General features: G+C 49.0%; 1 protein-coding gene across 2 annotated transcripts in view; it reads left to right on the top strand.

The window, feature by feature from the left end:
- The window catches only part of Zfhx3 (zinc finger homeobox 3), a 237178-nt gene that overhangs the window by 131591 nt on the left and 86171 nt on the right, over nt 1-19416 (top strand). For both annotated transcript variants that reach the window (XM_038312670.2, XM_038312669.2), the window contains one exon: nt 5137-5368. In XM_038312670.2, coding sequence (XP_038168598.1) covers nt 5137-5368 — 232 coding nt within the window. The remainder of the gene's footprint in view (nt 1-5136; nt 5369-19416) is intronic.

Here is a 19416-nt window from a genome sequence, read left to right as displayed (position 1 = left end):
GGGAGAGGGAGAGAGAGAGAGAGAGAGAGAGAGAGAGAGAGAGAGAGAGAGAGAGAGAGAGAGCGCGAGCGCCAGAAACCATGATCTGGTGGAGACACAGGAATGCCACTCTGACCAGTGAGTGAGCCACCCGCTTTATGCTCAGCATAGGATGCCAACTGCCTGGCATGTGTTACTCCCATTCCCGGTGGCTCGTCATGATGGCTAGCTGGTCTTCCATTGCTGCTCTGTGGTCATTTAGAGACCTCACGGATAGAGAGATAGACCTTTTCTGCTTCTGAGTATGGGTCAAGCTGGGTAACCTCTTCCCTCGTAGAATTCTTTTGTTGTAAGCCTCTCTGCTAGTCTTTTGCAGCATTCACCCATACAGTTTGCCATCCGTCCTCCCACCTAACCATCCATCATTTATTCCTTTGGGTTAACATCCATCCGTCTACCCACCCACCCATTCACCCGTTGATAGGACAGGGTTTGGTCTCCTGTTAGGAAAGTATTCTCCTGCTGAGCTACATTCATAGCTCCTGTAGACAATTTCCTAACAAACAGAAACTTGGAGGGCAAAAGGACTGGCATCCAAAGCTGCAGACAGAGGACGACTAGGCCCAGAAAGTTTGGATAGACTTGGGTTCCACTGTTTGCTATTTGGCTGGGTGCCATTATTATAATTGTTATTGATATTGTTGTTGTTGTTGTTGTTGTTATTTTTTTATTGTCTCGTTGGTCACTCTTCTTTAGTAGTCCTTTGCTGTCTATGCTGTTCCTCTGGGATGTGCTAGATTTCAGAGTCCAGGTGGCATAGTCGTATAGTGACATTAGAATTGACGGGATCCTGTCATCCCTTGGCACCTGGCATAGCCTCTGCATCATTGCTGTCTTTGCCTGAATTCTCAGTTGTGAAGGCCCCGGTGTTGTGCACTGTGTTTCTGCGTGTGTTAGGCTCATATGTTGCAGATACTTAGACTCAAACCCCAACAACTGGGCTCCACAGCCGTCTTTCTGTGAGTCCCAGGGGGCCAGGCACCGCACTCGCCACAGCCGAAGCTGAGGCTTCGTTTTCTGCCAACCATACTTGTGTCCTGACAGAGGAGGACACAGAGGAATGATGCACACGGAGGCAGGGGAATGGAAAGAAGTAAAAACAGAACTTGGGTTCCTCCTCCCCATTGGGAGAACTCCATGATAGAGACGAAACGTCCGTCGGGGAATTCAGGATTGGCGTGGGAGAGAAATTTCCTGCCTGGCTGGGAGAGCAAGGAGGCTGAAAGAGGTAGCTCTGTTACTGAGTGCACCAGTGGGATTTGTGCCTTGGTGGATTCCTCGTATATTACAGTGAATTTAATTAAATACATTGTGATCCCAATTGAGGGTATTCTAATTAGCTGGGTCAGGAACAAATTATTCTCCCTCCTTCTCCAAATGAAAACATCTCTGCTCTTCTGCTGGGAAGGCATGTCCTTGGCGGCCTGACTTGCCCCATGGAGTCTGCTTCTGTCTCTGCCCGCCCCACCCGCTCCTGCCGTCTTGCATCAGGCAGGTTCCCAGGGTGGGACTCTGGCGAGAGGCAGTGCCCCCTGTGAGAAAGGCAGAATCTGGACAGCTGGGCCAAGGGGGTTGACACACTCAAGGCTGGGGAGTTACTGGAGGTGTCCAGAGCTCAGGCAGAAAGCAAGAGTCTGCTGCAGGCCTTGGATCCTTGTTGACTCCAGTAACAAGGAATAAGAACAGGGTTGTCACATGCAGGTAAGCACCAGGAACCCCGTGTTGGAAATGGGAAAGTGGACATTTGGAAATTCAGAGAGAGAGAGAATGTGAATGAGTGTGTGTGTGTGTGTGTGTGTGTGTGTGTGTGTGTGTGTGTGTGTGTGTGTGTGTGCGCGCGCGCGCGCGCGCGCGCACACACACACGCCCACCCTCATGCTCACTTGCTTGCGCCCTGTACTATTATTAGTAGAGGGGACTGTGGCTCAGGTCTTCTTGTTTCCTTTTATTCTTTCCTCTATGATTTGTGATGGGTGGCCATTTCCTTTCCAGACTGGCTCTCCAATGGCAGACAAAAGAATTGGTGGCAGTTCTGCAGGTTGCAACTTACCATGGCAATCTTGGGAGCAGAATGGTTTTGAGATTTATTCTTACTCCCCTTCCCTTTTTAAAAGCAAGAACTCTCAGCGTGATGTTTATCTCAGTTCAGAATTTATGTGGCCTGGCCATCCAAGAGCCCCCAGATTTGAGAACAAAAGACAGTTTGACATCTCAGTTCCTGTCCAACTCTTTCTAGGTCTTAGTCTTCTCTTCTGGCTCAGAGACTAGAAGCCCCAGCCATCTGGAATAGCTCCCTCTCCTCTGTGTTTAGGTGCTTTGCTTCAAACTCAATGCATTCCTGGAAGGAAGTCCTCTTCCATGGGGAAACCATGCGGGTTTAGGAGTTGGGACTTTTACAGATCTTGCTGGTTGGTGATGCCATCAAGACCTCTTATGGAATGGGACACTCTGGGCCCTGGCTGTTTTCTCTCCTAGCTTTTAGTCCCTCCGTTTTAATGGTCTCTTTAACAAGTGTTATTTTGTTAGTCTCTGACCCAGGAGAGCAGTTTCTGTGTTCCTTGCTCCCACTCCCAAGCCACACCCTCATTCCCGGGAAGATCCATCCCCTGGGAGATTTAGCTTCTGCAAGGCCCAGAGAAGAAGCTGGGGAGAATAACCTCTCCAGATCTTCCTCCTTGGGGTGTGGACCCCCACTAAACATTGTCTTGTTGTATACCCCGAAGATAAACAGTGGGGGAAAAAAACCCATGCAACAATTTGTCTGCAGAAGATTGTTATTGTCAGTTGTGCTTCTACGCTTCTCATGCAGGTTCTTCTGGCTCCTGGCTGTGGAGTTGCTCCCGGCAGCTGTTACTTGCAGGGGCTTCATTTTGTTCCAAGTGCTGCATTGGAAAGAGTTGACTTTTCCATTTTTTGAAAATGGGACAGAACCGTGGACCTGTTCTCAACTTGGTGCCTGTGAAGCCCTCTGCGTTTTCTTTTGCAGGTTGGCACAGGTTCTTTGCAGAACCTCAGTTAGTTCTCGTGGTGGAGGGCCACCAGCTTCTCTAGTGAATTTGCCATAGTACCTCGTTGGCATATTCCTGTTTCTCCATCTGGTTATGTGCAAACCTTTTGGATTTCCCTCATCCTCTTGGTGGACGTAAGATGCGAGCGTGTGAGCACGTGAGCATCAGAATGGTGTCACCAGATAGGATGTGCTTGTGCCTGTAGGGCCACTCTGTCATTTGCAGTCTCTGGAAGCACATGGTGTTCTGAGGGCTCTGGCTTTGCTGTGCCTTGCCTTACTACCCGGACGGGAAGGCGTCCCTTCCCGTCCCTACAAGATCAGAAACTGCTGTCAAGGCATGGGCATTGCACAAGCCCTCTGGAGTCAGGAGGGAGACTTTTGCCACAGAGCCATCCCAAGACATTTTGCTGTATGCTTGTTCAAGCTCCTTCGGCCAGGCTCTGGTGACCAGAGTTGAATGTGGGAAGGTGGAGCAAGAGGAAGTGCCCCCAATCACATGAGCACGTGAGGCCTTTAAGTCACCTTTAAGTCACCTGTACTCCTTCATCCCCGGTGATGCTGGCTGTACGGTGTAGAGGGGACAAGATGGGCTCTAGCTGTTTCTTTGCCTGTAGCTGAGTTACTTGGGTCAGCCACTTGAGCTCTCTGGACTGCTTGCCCTGCTTCATGTACAGTGAATGGGGGACTGTCAGAATAGTCCTTTGGACTATGAGAGATGTCTTTTTTAATGCAAAGAGCAAATCAAGTCCCTGTTAATAGCCACCCCTTTCTCACAAGGGGTCCAAGAACTTGGTGACTTTTGCTCTTGGGTGACCGTTAAGTCTCACTCTGGACTGTTTCTGTGGCACCTGCTATTCTTGTGCCCACACTTTAAGCTGCCTGTGTTCTGCTTCCTGTTGGCTCTTGGGCTTCCATGTTCTGGAATTGATGTGGTGTCTGCCAAACAAAGCATCATTGGGACCAGTGAAACTGACCAGCGATGAACTGGATGACCTTGCCATACCGCTCCTCTGGTTTTGTTTTAGTTTTGAGGCCTGTGCTTACTATTTAGACTAGGCTGGCCTTGAACTAATGATCTTCCTGTTTTCAACCACCAGGCGCTAGGATTATAGGTAGGTACCACCATGCCCAGCTAGAAAAATTTTAATTAAAATTTTTTTTTCAGATAACCTTATGTAGCCTACTTTAACCCCACACCCACTGTGTAGCCAAGGTTGACCTTGAACTTCTGACCCTCCTATCCCTACCTCTCGCGCTGGAATTATAGTTGTGCATTCTTAAATTCTGATCTCACAGCTTCATACATGCTGGGCAAACACCCACCTACCAACTGGGCTACATCCTCAGCTCCGTCATTTTAAATACAAAAAAACCCAAAAAAAACAAAAACCAACAACAACAAAAATCCCACGATTGTTTTTATTAGGGAACTGCCCAGACCTGTACTTTGTTTCTGTGTGAGTGATGGAGGGGACTTTGCTGTCAGATTGACCACGAGCTGCCCCTAAAGCAAGGAGGTTGGGCGGGGCGGGGCGGGGAGGAGGAGGCTTTGTCTGTAAAGGTCCAGATCATAATATTTTAGTCTTTGCAGGTCATTCGTCTGTGTCACTGTTGTTCAACTCTGAGGCTTCAGAAAGGTCTAGAGATTGTAGTCTGTCAGTGGCCCTAGCTGTGCGCTAATAAAACTTTATTGATGAGAACAGACAGTGGGTCAGACTTGCTTTCAGGCCCCAGTTTGCCCACCTCTGCTCTAAATGAGGCAGTGCATGCTGCAGTGTGAAAGGGCGAACCTTCTATAATTGCGTGGAGCTGAGAAAAGTGGATGAGCACCATTAACAGGGCTCATTGTGGAAAGTTGTCCGGGAGGGGCCGGCCACGTGGGAGAGACAGGCGTACATACCTCAGCATGTCATTTAACCCTCGGAGCTCTTCCAGAGCTTCCAGGATGCTGGGGGAAATGAAGACAGCCAGTGCACGGCCATCGCGCCCTACCGTGGTCCCTAGCTGACACACCTCTCACTGTGGCCAGTACAGGAGCGACTTGTGCCTCCATGTGCCTTGAGCGTTGCTCTCCTCTGTCCCCGCAGCACCTGCAGCAGCACGAGAGCGGCGTGGAGGGGGAGAGCTGCTATTACCACTGCGTCCTGTGCAACTACTCCACCAAGGCCAAGCTCAACCTCATCCAGCACGTGCGCTCCATGAAGCACCAGCGCAGCGAGAGTCTGCGCAAGCTGCAGCGGCTGCAGAAGGGCCTTCCGGAGGAGGACGAAGACCTGGGCCAGATCTTCACCATCCGCAGGTGCCCTTCCACCGACCCAGGTGAGACATGGCAGTGTATGGGGGAGGGAGGGCTTGGTGGGCTTCTGCGAGAGCCTCCCCAGCGTGGCTGCTCCTTGTGTCTGGCGTCGGCGCCTCAGCCTACCGCTGTGTTTCTGGGTGGGAGGAGGATGGGTTGGTGCCTTTTCCTCAAGGACTGCCTCTGGCTAGGCCTGTGTTCACAACCACAGGGAAGTCGTAGACGTCTTGTCCAGCAGCAGGCCCATGGCAAGTCTTCCACACCAACCCCCGAGTTCCTCTCACGTGTCCTCCAGATTCTGTTACTGCTGCACAATGGCCTTGCCAAGTGCTAGGACTAGTGTTGTGGTCCCTAAGTCAGGGCTTCAGAACTGAGCTGCAGAGAACATTAAAACTAGCACCCATTACGGTTGTATTTGAACGTGACTCATATTCTCCTGCTGGTCCAGGCCTCTGGGCTTCCTGCTACTTGTAGATTGTGGCCCTGTGCGGTTGGCTGTGTTTCTCGGCTTCCCGCCATCTCATCTCTGGAGAGACTGTCTCTCTTTCCCCCGTAGAACTCTCATTCCTAACAGGACCTCTCCCGTCTCTTAACGTGGTAGTACAAGAGATAGTCACATGCGTCTTTCCAAGCAGTCAAACAAGACAAGCCTGGTGGTATAGGCTTGTAACCCCGGCACATGGGAGGCTGAGGCAGCAACTTCACAAGTTCTAGGCTATCCTTGGCTACACGGTGAGACCCTGTCTCAAAAGCAAAGGAAGAAACTGGTCAAATGAAGCCTTTCTCAGTCTTACTCTCTAATGAAATTCTAATGATTTTTGAAAGAAAAAAATCTTTGTAGCTTATCTCTAGTGTGTTGCCAACATGTTATCACCTGTTCACTCTTGTTACTAAACCAGCCTGTGTGGGGAGCCCAGGGCCTTCTGGGGTCCTGTTCTTTTCTGTGGAGTTTGAAGTGTTGCCCACTCCCTCGGGAAGCTCCCTTTCTTTGACTTCCAGGTTGTTTCTCTCTAGGCGAGAGGAGGAAGATGCTTCTCTTGACCCTTGTCAATGCATGCCCATGGTTCTCACTCAGCCCGCTGGTCTGGCCACATATATTCCAGCAGTTTCTTGGATGTCTCAGTGGTACCACCTCTTGGACTCAGTGTTTCGTAGAACTCACTTGTTTGGTTTTGGTTTTGTTGTTGTTTTGTTCTCCATTTCCTATGAAGAAGTGACCACATGTGAGCTTTTAGGTCGCTAATCCCTCATCCTGCAGCAGCTTCTCAGCCATTCAGCTTTGTGGAGAGTTGATTTTGATGCTGTAAATCAAGTAGGCATTTGAATAGTTTTCAGAAGTGGAAAGTTACATAAACCTTAGGGGGAAAAAAATGCCACACCTCTCCCCCACCCCATTCACCAGACTGGGAGAGTGGTTCAACGTTTAGACGTTGATCTTTTTTACGTATCTCTCTTTCTCAGCATGCTCCTACTATTTCTTGATGAATTTTGAATTTTGAACACTCTCCGGCATTCTGAGCTGCAAGACTCCCCAGCGCGCTGCTCTGTAGCTCCCGCCCCTTTCCTGTCTGCTCACCCGTGCATCCGCACACAAGCTTACCCAGATCTCATGCAGACAAGCGCCCCTCAGCCCTCAACAGGTAGATACCGGACCTACTTTTGCCCATACGCACTCACGCACATGCTGCTAACATACAACACGTGCACTCAAACACAGTCATAACACACATGCTGTATTCGCACATGCCCCCATCCACATGCCCCGGAAACAACAACAGACTCTCCCTTATATGTACCTCCCCACCCCATATACCACAGATACATAGCATACCTTTCATTCCCCCATGTGTGCTTACACCGCCACAGGTGGATGGCACTTTGTACACATAGACCAACGGACGCCACCCCTCACCCCAGCTCCTGTAGCCTTCTCATTGTGCTCTAATTCCCCCTACAGACCCCCTCCTCTCCTCCCTCACCCTTCTATTAGGATGAAATAGTAATTGGGGGTGATATTAATATTCAGTATTTTCATTATTATAACTCTATAAATATTAATCACAGCTGAGCCTTGTAGAGTTTTATAATTTCATTTACCTTCTTGTACAACTTTTTGTTTTCCCTGCTTTTCTAGGTAGTCATGATTAATTCATGGCTTACCTAGTGCTGCCAGAGCAGACATTTCCTAATCTCCAAGTGCTCCGTGCTCCGTTTTCTCCCGTCAGCTTCATTTCCTCTTGGAGCCATCCCACTAAGCTCCCCCAAAGCCCCAGGCTCCTCAGCTCTATTGGGATTGTCCGATGGCTCCTTGGCTGTCTTCTCTTTGAAAACAGAACTGCCATTCCCGGATGACAGGACCCACTCACAGACCTCCGTTTAGGGGTTTTCTCCCGCTGGGATAGATGACGTTTCCCGTCTCTTTGAAAAGCATCCCCTGCCATGGTGGGCAGTTCAGGGATGTGCTATTAGCAGGGGCCAGGGTAATGTCTGTCCCTTGCAGGCCTGGGAAGGCTCGTCTCTTCCCAGGTGTTTCCAGGTAGCTGCCCTCCTGATTGAAGTTTTAACTGTTTGATCTGCAAGGCTCCCGATCTGGTGTGTACTCTGGGGAGCAACAGCGAAAACGGGCACCTGTGGACACTCCCTTGTCCTGAAGGCTTGAGATCATGTGTCTCCTGGCTGTAGAATCCCCGGTCCCACCATTTTATCCTAGCCTCTGTGCGGTCCTTCTCCGGCTCCCTCCCCATGATGTCACAGGATTTCCTTCCGTGTACCAACCTTCGCTTCAAGGTCTCTTTCACCCTGGAGTTCTCTCTCTTTCCACTCAGAATTCCCTTTTTATTAGCGAGGTGCCCGGAAGTAAATCGCATCCAGCTGCCATCTTACTCAGGTCTGTGGAATGGAGCAGTCTGCCCCCTGCTTGCTAGTGCAGTACTCTTCCTTTCTGCTGGCCGGCCACGCTGGAATGACTTTCTTCCACACCACCTTTGGCACTTCCTTTCATTTATTTATTGTGTGCTAGCCTCCCCCACCCCAAGTATGTGAGCAGCTTGTGTCAGGGCGCTAGACTTCCTTTCTGAATTTCAAAATCCTTTGGTGCTGTCTTTGGCCTCTAGTCATGCTGCTGCTCCAGCATACACACGCACACATGCACACGCACACACCCCGCCCACTTCCTCCCACACACGTGCTCCCGTGAAGTTCATCCTCCGCTGACGACAAAGGGACAAATTATTAGGTAATGCACTGACATTGACAGGAACACGGTTCTGTTTTAGATGTCCTGGTAGGAGAGAGAACACATCTTGAAACATAGCCTCCCTCTCTCCCAGGGACTCGCTCTTAAAAACTTGAAAGGACGTCTTCAAGAAAAGGAACGTCCGAAGCCCGATGGAACTGAGATATTTCAGATTGTCAGCTTCGGCTCTGTAAACACGGACTTTGTCAGCACCTCCTGTCCTGTGCTCATTAAGAGAAAGACCAGGACATGACCCTCCAGCGAGAAGTGTCTTTCACATGCCGCATGAAGCATTAGGAAGCCCGTGAGCCCCTTTCAGGTCCCTGCCTACCCCAACCGCGAGCCAGGTGGTCATTAGCTGGTCTAGCTGCCTGGAGGTTGTGACGCTGGTATCCCTTTGTCAGGCCCTCATGCTATCATCTCAGGCCCCTTCCACAGTGGTTGGGAGTCTCCCCTCGCCAACAGCGTCTGCAGGAATGAATGCATGACTGACTTCTCCTCCCCAGAGATGATACGCCTTCCAAGTCTTCCTGTCTGGCTCACCCGGCAGCTGGTCAGAACCTGTTGGTTCAAGAAGGAATAGACATGCAGGAAAGTATGAAGATTTTTCTTCATCCTTTGTAAACCTTCTGGTCATAGCTGAGTTTGACACTGTCGTGATGGCTGCATGGCCCACAAGAGGTCTCAGAGCCAGAGTTACATCATGCAGGTCCTGCACAGGGCACAGGTTGATGGGCCACCGCTTCTCAGGCGGTTCTGCTTCTCTTTGGTGCCTTAACCTTAGGTCCACAAGCAGGCCCAGTCCTGTCGGGTTTGTAGTCAGTTTTCTGATCTGGTCTCTCCCTATGAAACCCTGACTGGCCTAGACAAGGCTGACCTTGAACTTACATCAGTCTTACTGCCTCTGCCTCTTGAATACTGGGATTAAAGGTGTCACACCATCTTGCAGAGACAGAGTCTACCATAGCCCAGGTTGGCCTTAGCCTTGCTAGGTTGCCACGGCTAGTCATGGACACTTAGCCTTCCTCCCATTCACTTCTGAGTCGTGGGGCTACAGGTGTGTAGCCCACCTGGCTCCAAGTCCTGTGTGTGCCAGATTCTTCTTTCTAATCTCACTCCGAAATGAAAACGCTCCCTCCCTCCCTCCCTCCCTCCCTCCCTCCCTCCCTCCCTCCCTCCCTCCCTCTCCCTCTCCAGATTGCAGAGCACGTGCTCCCCCGTGTCACCCATGCATACATGTTGAGATATAACACATTGTTATATGCACAAGGTCCTGAATTTGATCTCCGGCACTGCAACCCCTATTAGGCACAGCCATGTCCTGTTCCCTTAGAAATTTTAGTTCTTAATTTCTACCTGGAGTAACCAGTGTTGGGTTTTTGTTTTGTTTTCTCTCAAAGGCCAAGTAGTCGGCCTCTTGGCTTGGCTGGGCTTTGGTTTTGTCCTTTCCCTCCTGTCTGGAGGCAGGAGCTGTTGTTCTATCTGCTATCTGCCTTGCCTTGGCTGACCAAAAGCCCTAGACAAGCTCGTGTGGGTGTGTCACTCGAAGGATCCCATCCCTGCTTTGCTTATTAAAAAGGTACCTCTGGCTCCTAGGTAAAGCTGTGGTTGATTTTATTTTATCAGTGACCTAACTCCTGAGACTATGAAGCCCTTTATGTTTCTGCTGTTGCCTTTTCTTTCTTTCTTTCTTTCTTTCTTTCTTTCTTTCTTTCTTTCTTTCTTTTTTTTTTTTGCCCTCCCTCCTCCTCTTACTGGCTCCTCCCTCATCGCTCTTGCCTTGGCTACTTTTTCTTTCATATAGGCAGAGATCTCCAAGCTTTATGCACTTATAATTTAATCAGATTATCAAAGGGTGACTTATGTGCTTTTTGTTGAGTTGGGGAGCACAGCTGAAGTCTTTCAGGGTAGTGACTTTCGGGGTCGGGGAGGTGAATGCAACTTGTTCGGTGATGCGGTGTTTTTGTGGCAGTCTTTACTGACGCTCTCTTTGGCTTCTTAGTGGCTCTTGTCGTTAAGCCAAGTCCTAGTGAGTGTGTTTGGACTCTGTGGTGACTTCAGAGAACAAGACACTGAGTCCAGCGTTCTCATTTGGCTCTGTTTTCAAAATCAGCGGGAGGCCGCCCTCTAAACATGAAGTGCGTCTTTTTTGCTTTTGCAAAAATAACTAAATTGCATGCAATTTCAGTATAATTTTTCTCACAGTGCTAAAAGGTATTGCAGCCAGCTCTTCATATCTGAAGCTCTGGTTTTATGAAGCCCCAGCTTTCTCGTTTCCTTTTTGCTGGGTCTTTGTTGACAGGGCTTGGGAAAGCTTAGGGCTGAAGCATGCCCAAGTCAAGATGTCAAAGGTAAAGGGGCAAACAGATTTGGGTGGCTGCAGGTCCTAATATCTGGAGGAATGGCACCCACAGGACTTCTTCTATTTTGAATGCAGTTTCTGAACAAAGATTGTAAATTTTGAGGTGTGTTTAGAAAGGCATTTGCAAAGGGACCGTCAGCACTGCACATCAACAGCAACAGAGTCTGCAGAGCAGATCTGGGCTCGCAGGATCAAATATAAATATAGCTCACTGTTTTCAAAGAAACCTTTTTCTTGTGCCTTTCCAAATGCCCCATGTTTAAGTAGAGTTTATTACTTGGTGTCACTGACAGTTTCCTGGGAAGGATCTGTTTATGTGGCACCAAACAGCATTATGCCCATGGCAGGCGCTCAAGCTGATGATGTCCATTGAGATTCCCAGCCAAATCACTTCACAGCATGGCAAGAGCATCTCCACTGGCTTTTTGTTCCTGGACTTAGTTTTCTGTCGCGGGCACAAAGCATTCTGTGGTTTGGTTCCCATCTGACTCTGGTGTATTCTGCATCCACCTCTTGGGGCCAAGAGCAGTTCTCAGGGTGTATGTGGCCTTGTTTTTCTGTTGGAACCGAGTTCTTGATTTGCCTTAATTAGTCCTCTAACAATCTACAAAGGTCAGTGCCAATTGCCTGCTCATTTACATTTGTAATTGTGATGGCTTCTGATTACATATTCCTTGTGTCAGTCCTTCCTCTGAGTATATGCTGGAGTCCCCAGCCCCCACCGTCGCCCCCACACACATGCAGGCACGTGCACGCTCACGCACAATCCCAGCTCCGTGACAGCTGAAGCATGGACTCTTTACACAAGAGCCTTGTGTAGTGGTGGCCCTGGGTACCAGTGTCTGCTGGAAAGGCACCTTGGAGAGGCTCTTGTCTGTAAGGTGGGGATGTAATGAAGCTGGAGTCAGGGAAATTACGTCAAGACCAGGCCAGAACTCTGAGAGCCGTTACCTGGGAACCTTCTTGAACTAGGTAATTAGGGCAATTAAACTTTTCTGCAGGCTCTCTGCAAAATATGCTAATGCCCTGATCTGTTGGAAGGTGGACATGGGCAGAGGGCTGCCTGAGTGCTGTCACCGATTCCTGGCCTGGAAGGGTCCCTCTGGAGAGAGCATGACATCAGCAGGAAGGTCACCTGGGTGGTGGGTCCAGAGTCCACAGCTTCCTGCTTCACCTGACCCGTGCCCTGTCTGTGCTCCGACACCAGGGCCCCTCTCTCTGCAGAACTTGTCTCGGCTTCGGGAGTCTCGGTTGCAAAAGTTCTCACTCATTCATCCTTTCCTAACTATCGAGTATGTTCCCTCCTCACTTTATATTTCATGGGTTCATCGGGCTTCTGTGTTAGCTCGTCATTTCACACTGGATCACAGCTTAGCCTGTCCCTAGCTGGCTCTCCATCACACCGTCCATGGCATCCTCTTGAAGGGCTTACTCTTGCGTGTCCTGATGGCCGCCTGTGGGCCCACTCTGAGAGGCACAGCACTGTGTCTTTGTTGAAGACTAATGTTAAGTACCCCAATACTCTGGAGACCCAGGTGAATGTTCGTAGCTTAGACATAGGCACCCGTAACAGAACCATCGGATGTTGTTTTGTGCCAAGCATTACTTTAATGAAACTTCATCTTGAGATCTCTCTCATGGCTTTGGAGAAGGGCTATCTAGGGAACTTGAAAATTTGAAACTTGTCCCTGAGGTGAAGATGGAGAGATTTTTTTGGTTTTGTTTTTTGAGTTTTTTGTTTTGTTTGTTTGTTTGTTTGTTTGTTTTACTTCACTAGATTGAGAGCTGGGGGTCCTGTCCTTGGATTTCAATGGAAGAGAAACAGAAGTTTGCATCCTTGGAGAGGTTCAGAGTGTCCATTTCTGGGGCTAATTACATCCCATCCGAACCTCGTCCCCAGGATTGGCGGGGCCAGTGGAGAAAGGGAGTGCAGGTCTCTCTCTGCTTAGGGAAATAGCGCAGAGGCCTTTTCTTCACGTGCAGATGTTAAGGAACCCTTCAAACCATGACCCGATCATAAGAATTAGAGTCCAAATCCAAATGATCTCTCCTTCCCCCATCACACATTGATGGGCACTGGAAAGTTTTGTGATCTTGAAATCAGTGTAAGTGCTGCCTCTACTTCCCTGTCTGCTGGCATCCCGGTCCGAAGAGAGCCTCTTTGGATCCTTGATTCACTCAGTTGTAAATAACAAAATCTAAATGTATCTTTTACCGCGGCCGCGTGCCAGTGTTCCACGGTGGGGTATGGGATCCCTGCTGTTTCGGCACAGGCTCAGGACAGAAGCCAGAGTGCTGTGCCGGTGACACTGGATTCCTCCTTGGGAACTCTCGGGCTCCCAGCAGAGCCAGATGATGTGTGCCCTCAAATGTGCGTTCTCCATCTTTCGTTTGGCTGGTGTCTTGAGTTGATGGTACCCACTGGCCACCTGCTGTGCACCAGGCTGAGCACCAGGCTGTGCACCAGGCTGAATGAATTCTGTCTTTCTTGCCTCCCCGACTCTGCTTTTTTTTCTCAGAATGGGGGGAACCACATCTCTGGGGCAGAGATTTAATTTTGGGTTTTCCTCCTTACATCTTTTCCCATTCGCACACAGTTTGGAAAGATTTTGAAAGTGACTCTATAAGGTTTTTTTTTTTTTTTTGGATGTTTGAGGGCTTTTTATAGTTTTCTATCTCATGGCTATCTTGAGACCTTTTGTGTATATTCTAATAAAAAAAGAGCTATTTATTGCTTTTTTAAAAAAAGACTGTTGACCTTGGTTCTAATTAGAATATTAAAAGCTGGGCAGCATGCAGTTTTTCTGAGAAAGGCATGTCTGATGTTGTACTCCCAAGTTTTGTCCAAAATTGTCATACAGTTTGGTCCCTCCCAGGGTCGTTTCCTTGGCTTGCACATGGTAGCGGCTGTCTCTCATTCTCCCTTACCTTTTTCTCCTCGTGGGGGCATCTCTCATGTGTACCAGAGTTTGTTCCCTCTTTTTTTTGAAGGTTTATTTGTGTTTATTTTATGTATATGTGTGAGTGCCCCCGCATGTATATGTATACCTCATGGATGCCTGCTGCCTATAGACACCTGAAAAAGACACCAGATTCCCTAGAGCTAGAGATAAGCTGTTGTGAGCTGCCTGGTACAGGCAGTGGGAACTGAACTGAGGTCCTCTGCTGGCTCTTCCCCCATGAACCGTCTCCCCAGTCCTCTAACCCTCTTCTCATAAGGACGTCAGGCAGACCAGGTTTAGCCCATCCTGAAGACTATGTAACTCTATCCCTTGGGGAAGACTCCTTTTAGGACCTGAGCTTAGGCATATGGGACGAACACAGTTCAGTCTGCACTATGGGACTCTGTATCCGCTGCCACTTTCTTATGCTTTTGTGTTGCCACTGTGGGTGTGGCAGCAGAGTGGAGTGGAAAGGTGGCTAGAGGAGCCAAGGGAGGGCCCCCCACAGCACTGGGAGGCCTGTCAACCCTTGCCCCAGCTTTCCACTGTTGGCATCAGAGCAGCAGAGAAGACTGATTTAGAGGAGATGAAATCAAACTGAAAGCTCTAAGCAGCAGGTCAGGTCTCAGTTCTCCAAGCCTGTCTTACCATGAATCTGCTTCCACCTGTCCTGACGGTGCCCTCTCAGACCTGTTTCCTGGTCCCCCACGGCTACCCCTGGGGGTATTCTGATCCCTATGAGATGACAGTTTTAGCGTCATTGCATTTGGCACTGGCTGAGGGCTCTCTGCCAGTCCTGGAGGCTCTGGGGTCCTGGGGTTGTGGACCTGGCCTTAACTGCCTTAACCCTTTACTGCCCGGGCATGCTTTGGAAGACTGAACAGCACATCCTGGATTCATGCTAGAGTTTGGCAGCCCTGGCTTTCTTGCTCCAGTTATGGTCAGTGTCTCCACCAGTCCTCGCCAGCGTGCCACATTCTGCTCCTGTTAATGGCATGGAATTCTCCATGTTTTAAACAGGCTAGGCTCCCATCCAAAGAATTTTAGTGGCTCAGAGTGTTCAGGGAATGTAAGTTTTCCTGTTTGTTTTTTTTTTTTTAATTAAATAAATAAGTTATTGAATGCCTGATTGGTGAGGTATGTGGAGATTATAGGACAGCCCATGAGAGTTGGTTTTCTCTTTCTGTCGTGTAGGTTTTAGGGATCAAATTCAGGTTGTCAGGTTTGGCATCAAGTACCATCCACCCAGAAAGCCATTTCTCTGGATTTTACCTTATTGCGTCATGTTCCTCAGAAGGAACAAAATTAAAATCTGGGGCTGAGATTTTTTTTTTTTTTAAAAAGAGAGGGAGCATTCTAGGAGGCCAGAAATGAACTTAAGAGATAATCAGATGAAAAGCACACATTAGATACAAGAAGGGAGATTTAAAAAGAAGAAAAGAAACACAGAATTGTGTTTCTAATTGAGATGTAATTGTTCACGTTTATGGAGCATGGCATGCCAACCTGGTCCCCGAGTGCAGCACGTAAGGATGGAATGTGGCCTGTAAGCATTTCTGTATACTTCAAGCATGAGTAATTTCTCTGTGCTGGGAACTTTTAAACTCCCCTAATTCATTGTGAAAATATATCACAAACTGTTGTGGACAGTTGTCACCCGCCTGTGCTACATAGCGAGCCAGTGCCAGCCCCTCCGTCCTCTCCATGTATGACTGCCTGGCATCTAGCCTCTTTGCCCACTCGCCCACTCTTTTCTCCAGCTTCTCTGTGATGCTGAGGCAGGGCATAGTCTCTACATCTTTTTATTCCTCTCATAGAAACGCATGGTTGGGGAAGATGTGAGCCAAGCCCATCCTGCGAATGCTGGCACTGTCTTCTAGATGGCCATACCCTTTGGAGTCTGGAGTGTCCGCCAGGAAGCAGAGAAGCAGCTTGGGTCGGTCCTTCCTCACTGGGAAAGAGGCAGACCTCAACAAATACGCGGTTAGGTGACCAGTGGGATGGAGACTGGGAAGCTGTCTAGATAACGGGCCCAGGAAGGGCCTCTGTTGCCTTAGCACAAAGCTGGGGAAGACTTCTGTCTTTGGCCTTGAAGTTTGGTCATCTGCCACTGTGAAAATACAGGTCCTGACTAATCTGGACAGCACTTGGCTACCATATGCTGAGACCTCCTCCGCCAGCTGCCCTCTGATGGGCAGCCCTGTCTTACTTCTTGGGATCTGAAGCTTCCTGTGTTGTTTCCAGGCCAGGATCTCCTTTCATGCTAATGCAACCCTGAAGAAGTCCCAGCGCTTTAACACCTTACCCTTTTAGCATCCCCGGGGCTGTGTGACCAGAGGTCATTTTCACATCTGGACACCTGATAAACCTACCTCTGACTTCCATGCCAAGGCCGCCTGCAGCAGGCAGGACTGGTCTTACTCTGCAGCCATTTCAATCCTGGTGAGGGCTCCCCCAGAACACATAAGACCAGGGAAGTTTGTGCTGTACCCTGCTGTTTTCTCTGGCCTCTTCCTTAATCAAGAATGTAGACTGGGGGTTTGGGGGAAATCTGGCTTTTTGGGTTTTGTTGGAGTGGGGAATCTAGTCACTTCTATAAGGTTCCTTTTAGAAGACCCTGGGAGAGAAGGATGCTGGCGTCCGTCCTGGGTATCCGGAAAGAATGCTTCAACCACACCTGTCTGCCTTGTATGAGGACAAATTTAATTTATTTCAAAAATCTAGCCCCAGGCAGCCTTTTCTGTTTGTTTCTTTAGAGGGAGGGGAAAAAAATTGAAAAACAGCAGCAGCAAGCTGTGGTTTGACCAGCTAGCAGAAGAGAGATTATCTCTAAAGGATATGAAAGGTTTAATCATTTTAATTTTGTTTTTATTAAAGTTCATCATAACTTCTGCCCCTCCTCCATCATGCCCTGGTAGAACAAAAGGAGGTAATATAAATATACAGAATCCCCCAAGTATTTGGCTAATAAAAAACTCCTTTGGGTGGTGCCCCGAAGAGAGGAAGTGGCTTCATAACTGGGGACAGTAGGCTGAGCAGGGCAGGCCATAATAACCCCAGCTTCTGTCTGGTGTCTCTGTGGGTTTCCAGCCTCCTTCCAGCAGGCAGCGATCCTGGGAGGATTAGAACTTCTGCTAAATGGAAGCAGGAAATTTCAGGTGACGGTGTATTCTGTCTTGATTTTTAAGCCAGCCCAGCCCCTCAAAACACTTGTTGCTGAAGAAGTTGAAATTTACCAAGAACAAGGAAATTGGCTCCCAATTGGCTTCTCCCACCTCTGTGTTCTGGTAAAATATTTAAATCCCGATCCTTTGGGGGAGAGGCTTTAGACAGCAAAGCTGGGATAAAGAGTCAGTTTTTGGATAGGAAAACTGGCTTGTTTTCCCATGCAACAGAAAAACAAGCTGATTTTCAAAGTTAATTCAAGTGTCAGCAATCACTAAATGCAGATTAACTGGCTACGCTGGTTCTAAGCAGTGGCCCTTCTGCACCATGGCTATGCACCCCTCCACACACACACACACACACACACACACACACACACACACACACAGGGCATTTCCTCACCTGGGAACGGTAGAACTGTCTTGAACGGTCTGTTCCTGCCACTGCAGGAAACTCGGGCATCTTAGATAGCATTGAAAGCAGTGGATTGTCACACTGTCTTCTGGTTTAGACTGACCTGAGCTGACAGTGCAGCTAACTCTCATTCCTGTTTGCATGGGGACCACATAGGACCGTGTATGCTGCTATTACGGGTAGCCACCAGCTCATCAGAAGGGTGGCGGCTTTTCTAATGGCAGCTCCCATTCAAGTCCTGCAAGACATATCAAGGGTTCCTCTTAGTATCTGTGAGAATGAGTAACCCGGGCCCTGGCAAGCCTGTGGACATAGCATTTATTGTTAATGTTCTCGTGGGGTCTGAGGACCCCCCTGGGCATTTGGGCTGTGCCACTAGCATTGAATCCAGTGCCTCCTTGCAGGACTCAAAACTGAACCAGTCCTCTCTGCTGAGCAAGGGGCTGGGGCCTTGAGGGTTCTCCTGATCAGCTGTACTGCACCTGGCCGGCCGTGCAGCACCTGGCTCGCTGTGCTCCGAGGGGTGTGCCTGAGCCCAGCAGCCCCACCAGTGTGGGTGTTTATGACATTGAACTGGGCCAGCCATGGGCAGTTTTCTTTGCCCTGGAGTTGGAAGAGCACCACAAATGAACAAATGGGCCCGGCTCGTTCTCTGTGGGATTCTTGATGGGAGCCCATGAACCATGGGTCCGTTAGTCCTCACTGAGGAAGAGAGGCCCCACAGCTCTCTTGTTGAGGACTCCGACTCTGCAGAATCAGACTGAACATCCATCCGTGGGAATTCTGGGCTGTGGCTCTAGATCTCGGGGCCTTAGTTTTGATGTTGTGTAGAGTGAGCAGGACCCTCATCTCTATTGTTTCCAGCATTTAGCTGTGCACTACAGAGACACCCTGTGTGGTTGGTGTAAGGCAGGGGTTTAATGTCTCCTTAAGCAGCTTTGGGAGGAAGGCCACTGGGCACAGAAGGGGAGACTCCACTGAGTCACCAGGCACCAGGTTTCTCGCAGACTTTTTATGGAGCCCTTCCTGCCAGGCCTGTTGCTGCCGCCCTGATCTCAAGCTCACTGCGCCTTTGAGTTCCAGGGAAGGAGGGCTGGGAGAGGACCACCATGCTCCACCCGAGCCTGCCTCTTCAGACACTACCAGAGGAGCCCTGCCCTTCCCCCCTCTTATCTTATTGGCTGAGACTTGGTGATATGCTGATCATGGGGCTGCCCATCTAGATACAATTCTTAACTGCAGGAAGTGCGCCCTGATTAAGGCAAGTGTTCAGATGGCAAACAGCAGTTATTAGGAAGGCAATTATAGTCTCAGCCATGCGTCTTTTGGGCGATAAGGAGAGGATTAAGTAAACTGAGTTCTGATTATGTGATGGGGAATATAGGTAGCCATTAGAAGCCGTGTTGTAGGTGAATATTTAAGGTCATGGATGACAGCTCCATAGACAGAGGAAGACATGGAATCATATGCAATTGTCTTCATTTCCTTTAAAATGTATATAAATATACTGCAATATTATAACTGATCGTGGTTGGATTTTACTTCCTTCAACACCACCCCCCACACACACACACACATATTTTCGAGATCATTCGACAATAGGCACTTACTCATTTTATGATCAGGGGAAAAAAACTTTCAAGTGTAAGAAGTAGAAAATCTGATAATTACTACCTCATATATGAAATATACTTGATGGAAAAAATAAAATGAGTAATAAAGGGGAAAATCCATAAACATGTAGTGATAATGGAATAGCAGTGAGTAGATAGAGAGCGGCGGATTCATCGAGAGCAAATCCCATCACACTAATAAGATGAGATGAGTTAATGTACATGGATTCCCTCTGAAGGGAGCAGTCGTACCAACGCAGACTGTGTGCTGGGGATGTCACAGGTACACCAGCAGAACCCCTGCTCCGGGTGTCATTGAGGTGACTGAGTGGCAGTTCCC

The sequence above is a fragment of the Arvicola amphibius genome, chromosome 15 (assembly GCF_903992535.2).
Source record: "Arvicola amphibius chromosome 15, mArvAmp1.2, whole genome shotgun sequence".
In the NCBI taxonomy this organism is placed as follows: domain Eukaryota; kingdom Metazoa; phylum Chordata; class Mammalia; order Rodentia; family Cricetidae; genus Arvicola; species Arvicola amphibius.
The sequence above is the reverse complement of the archived record's forward strand: the minus strand, read 5'-3'. Positions and strand labels throughout refer to the sequence as shown.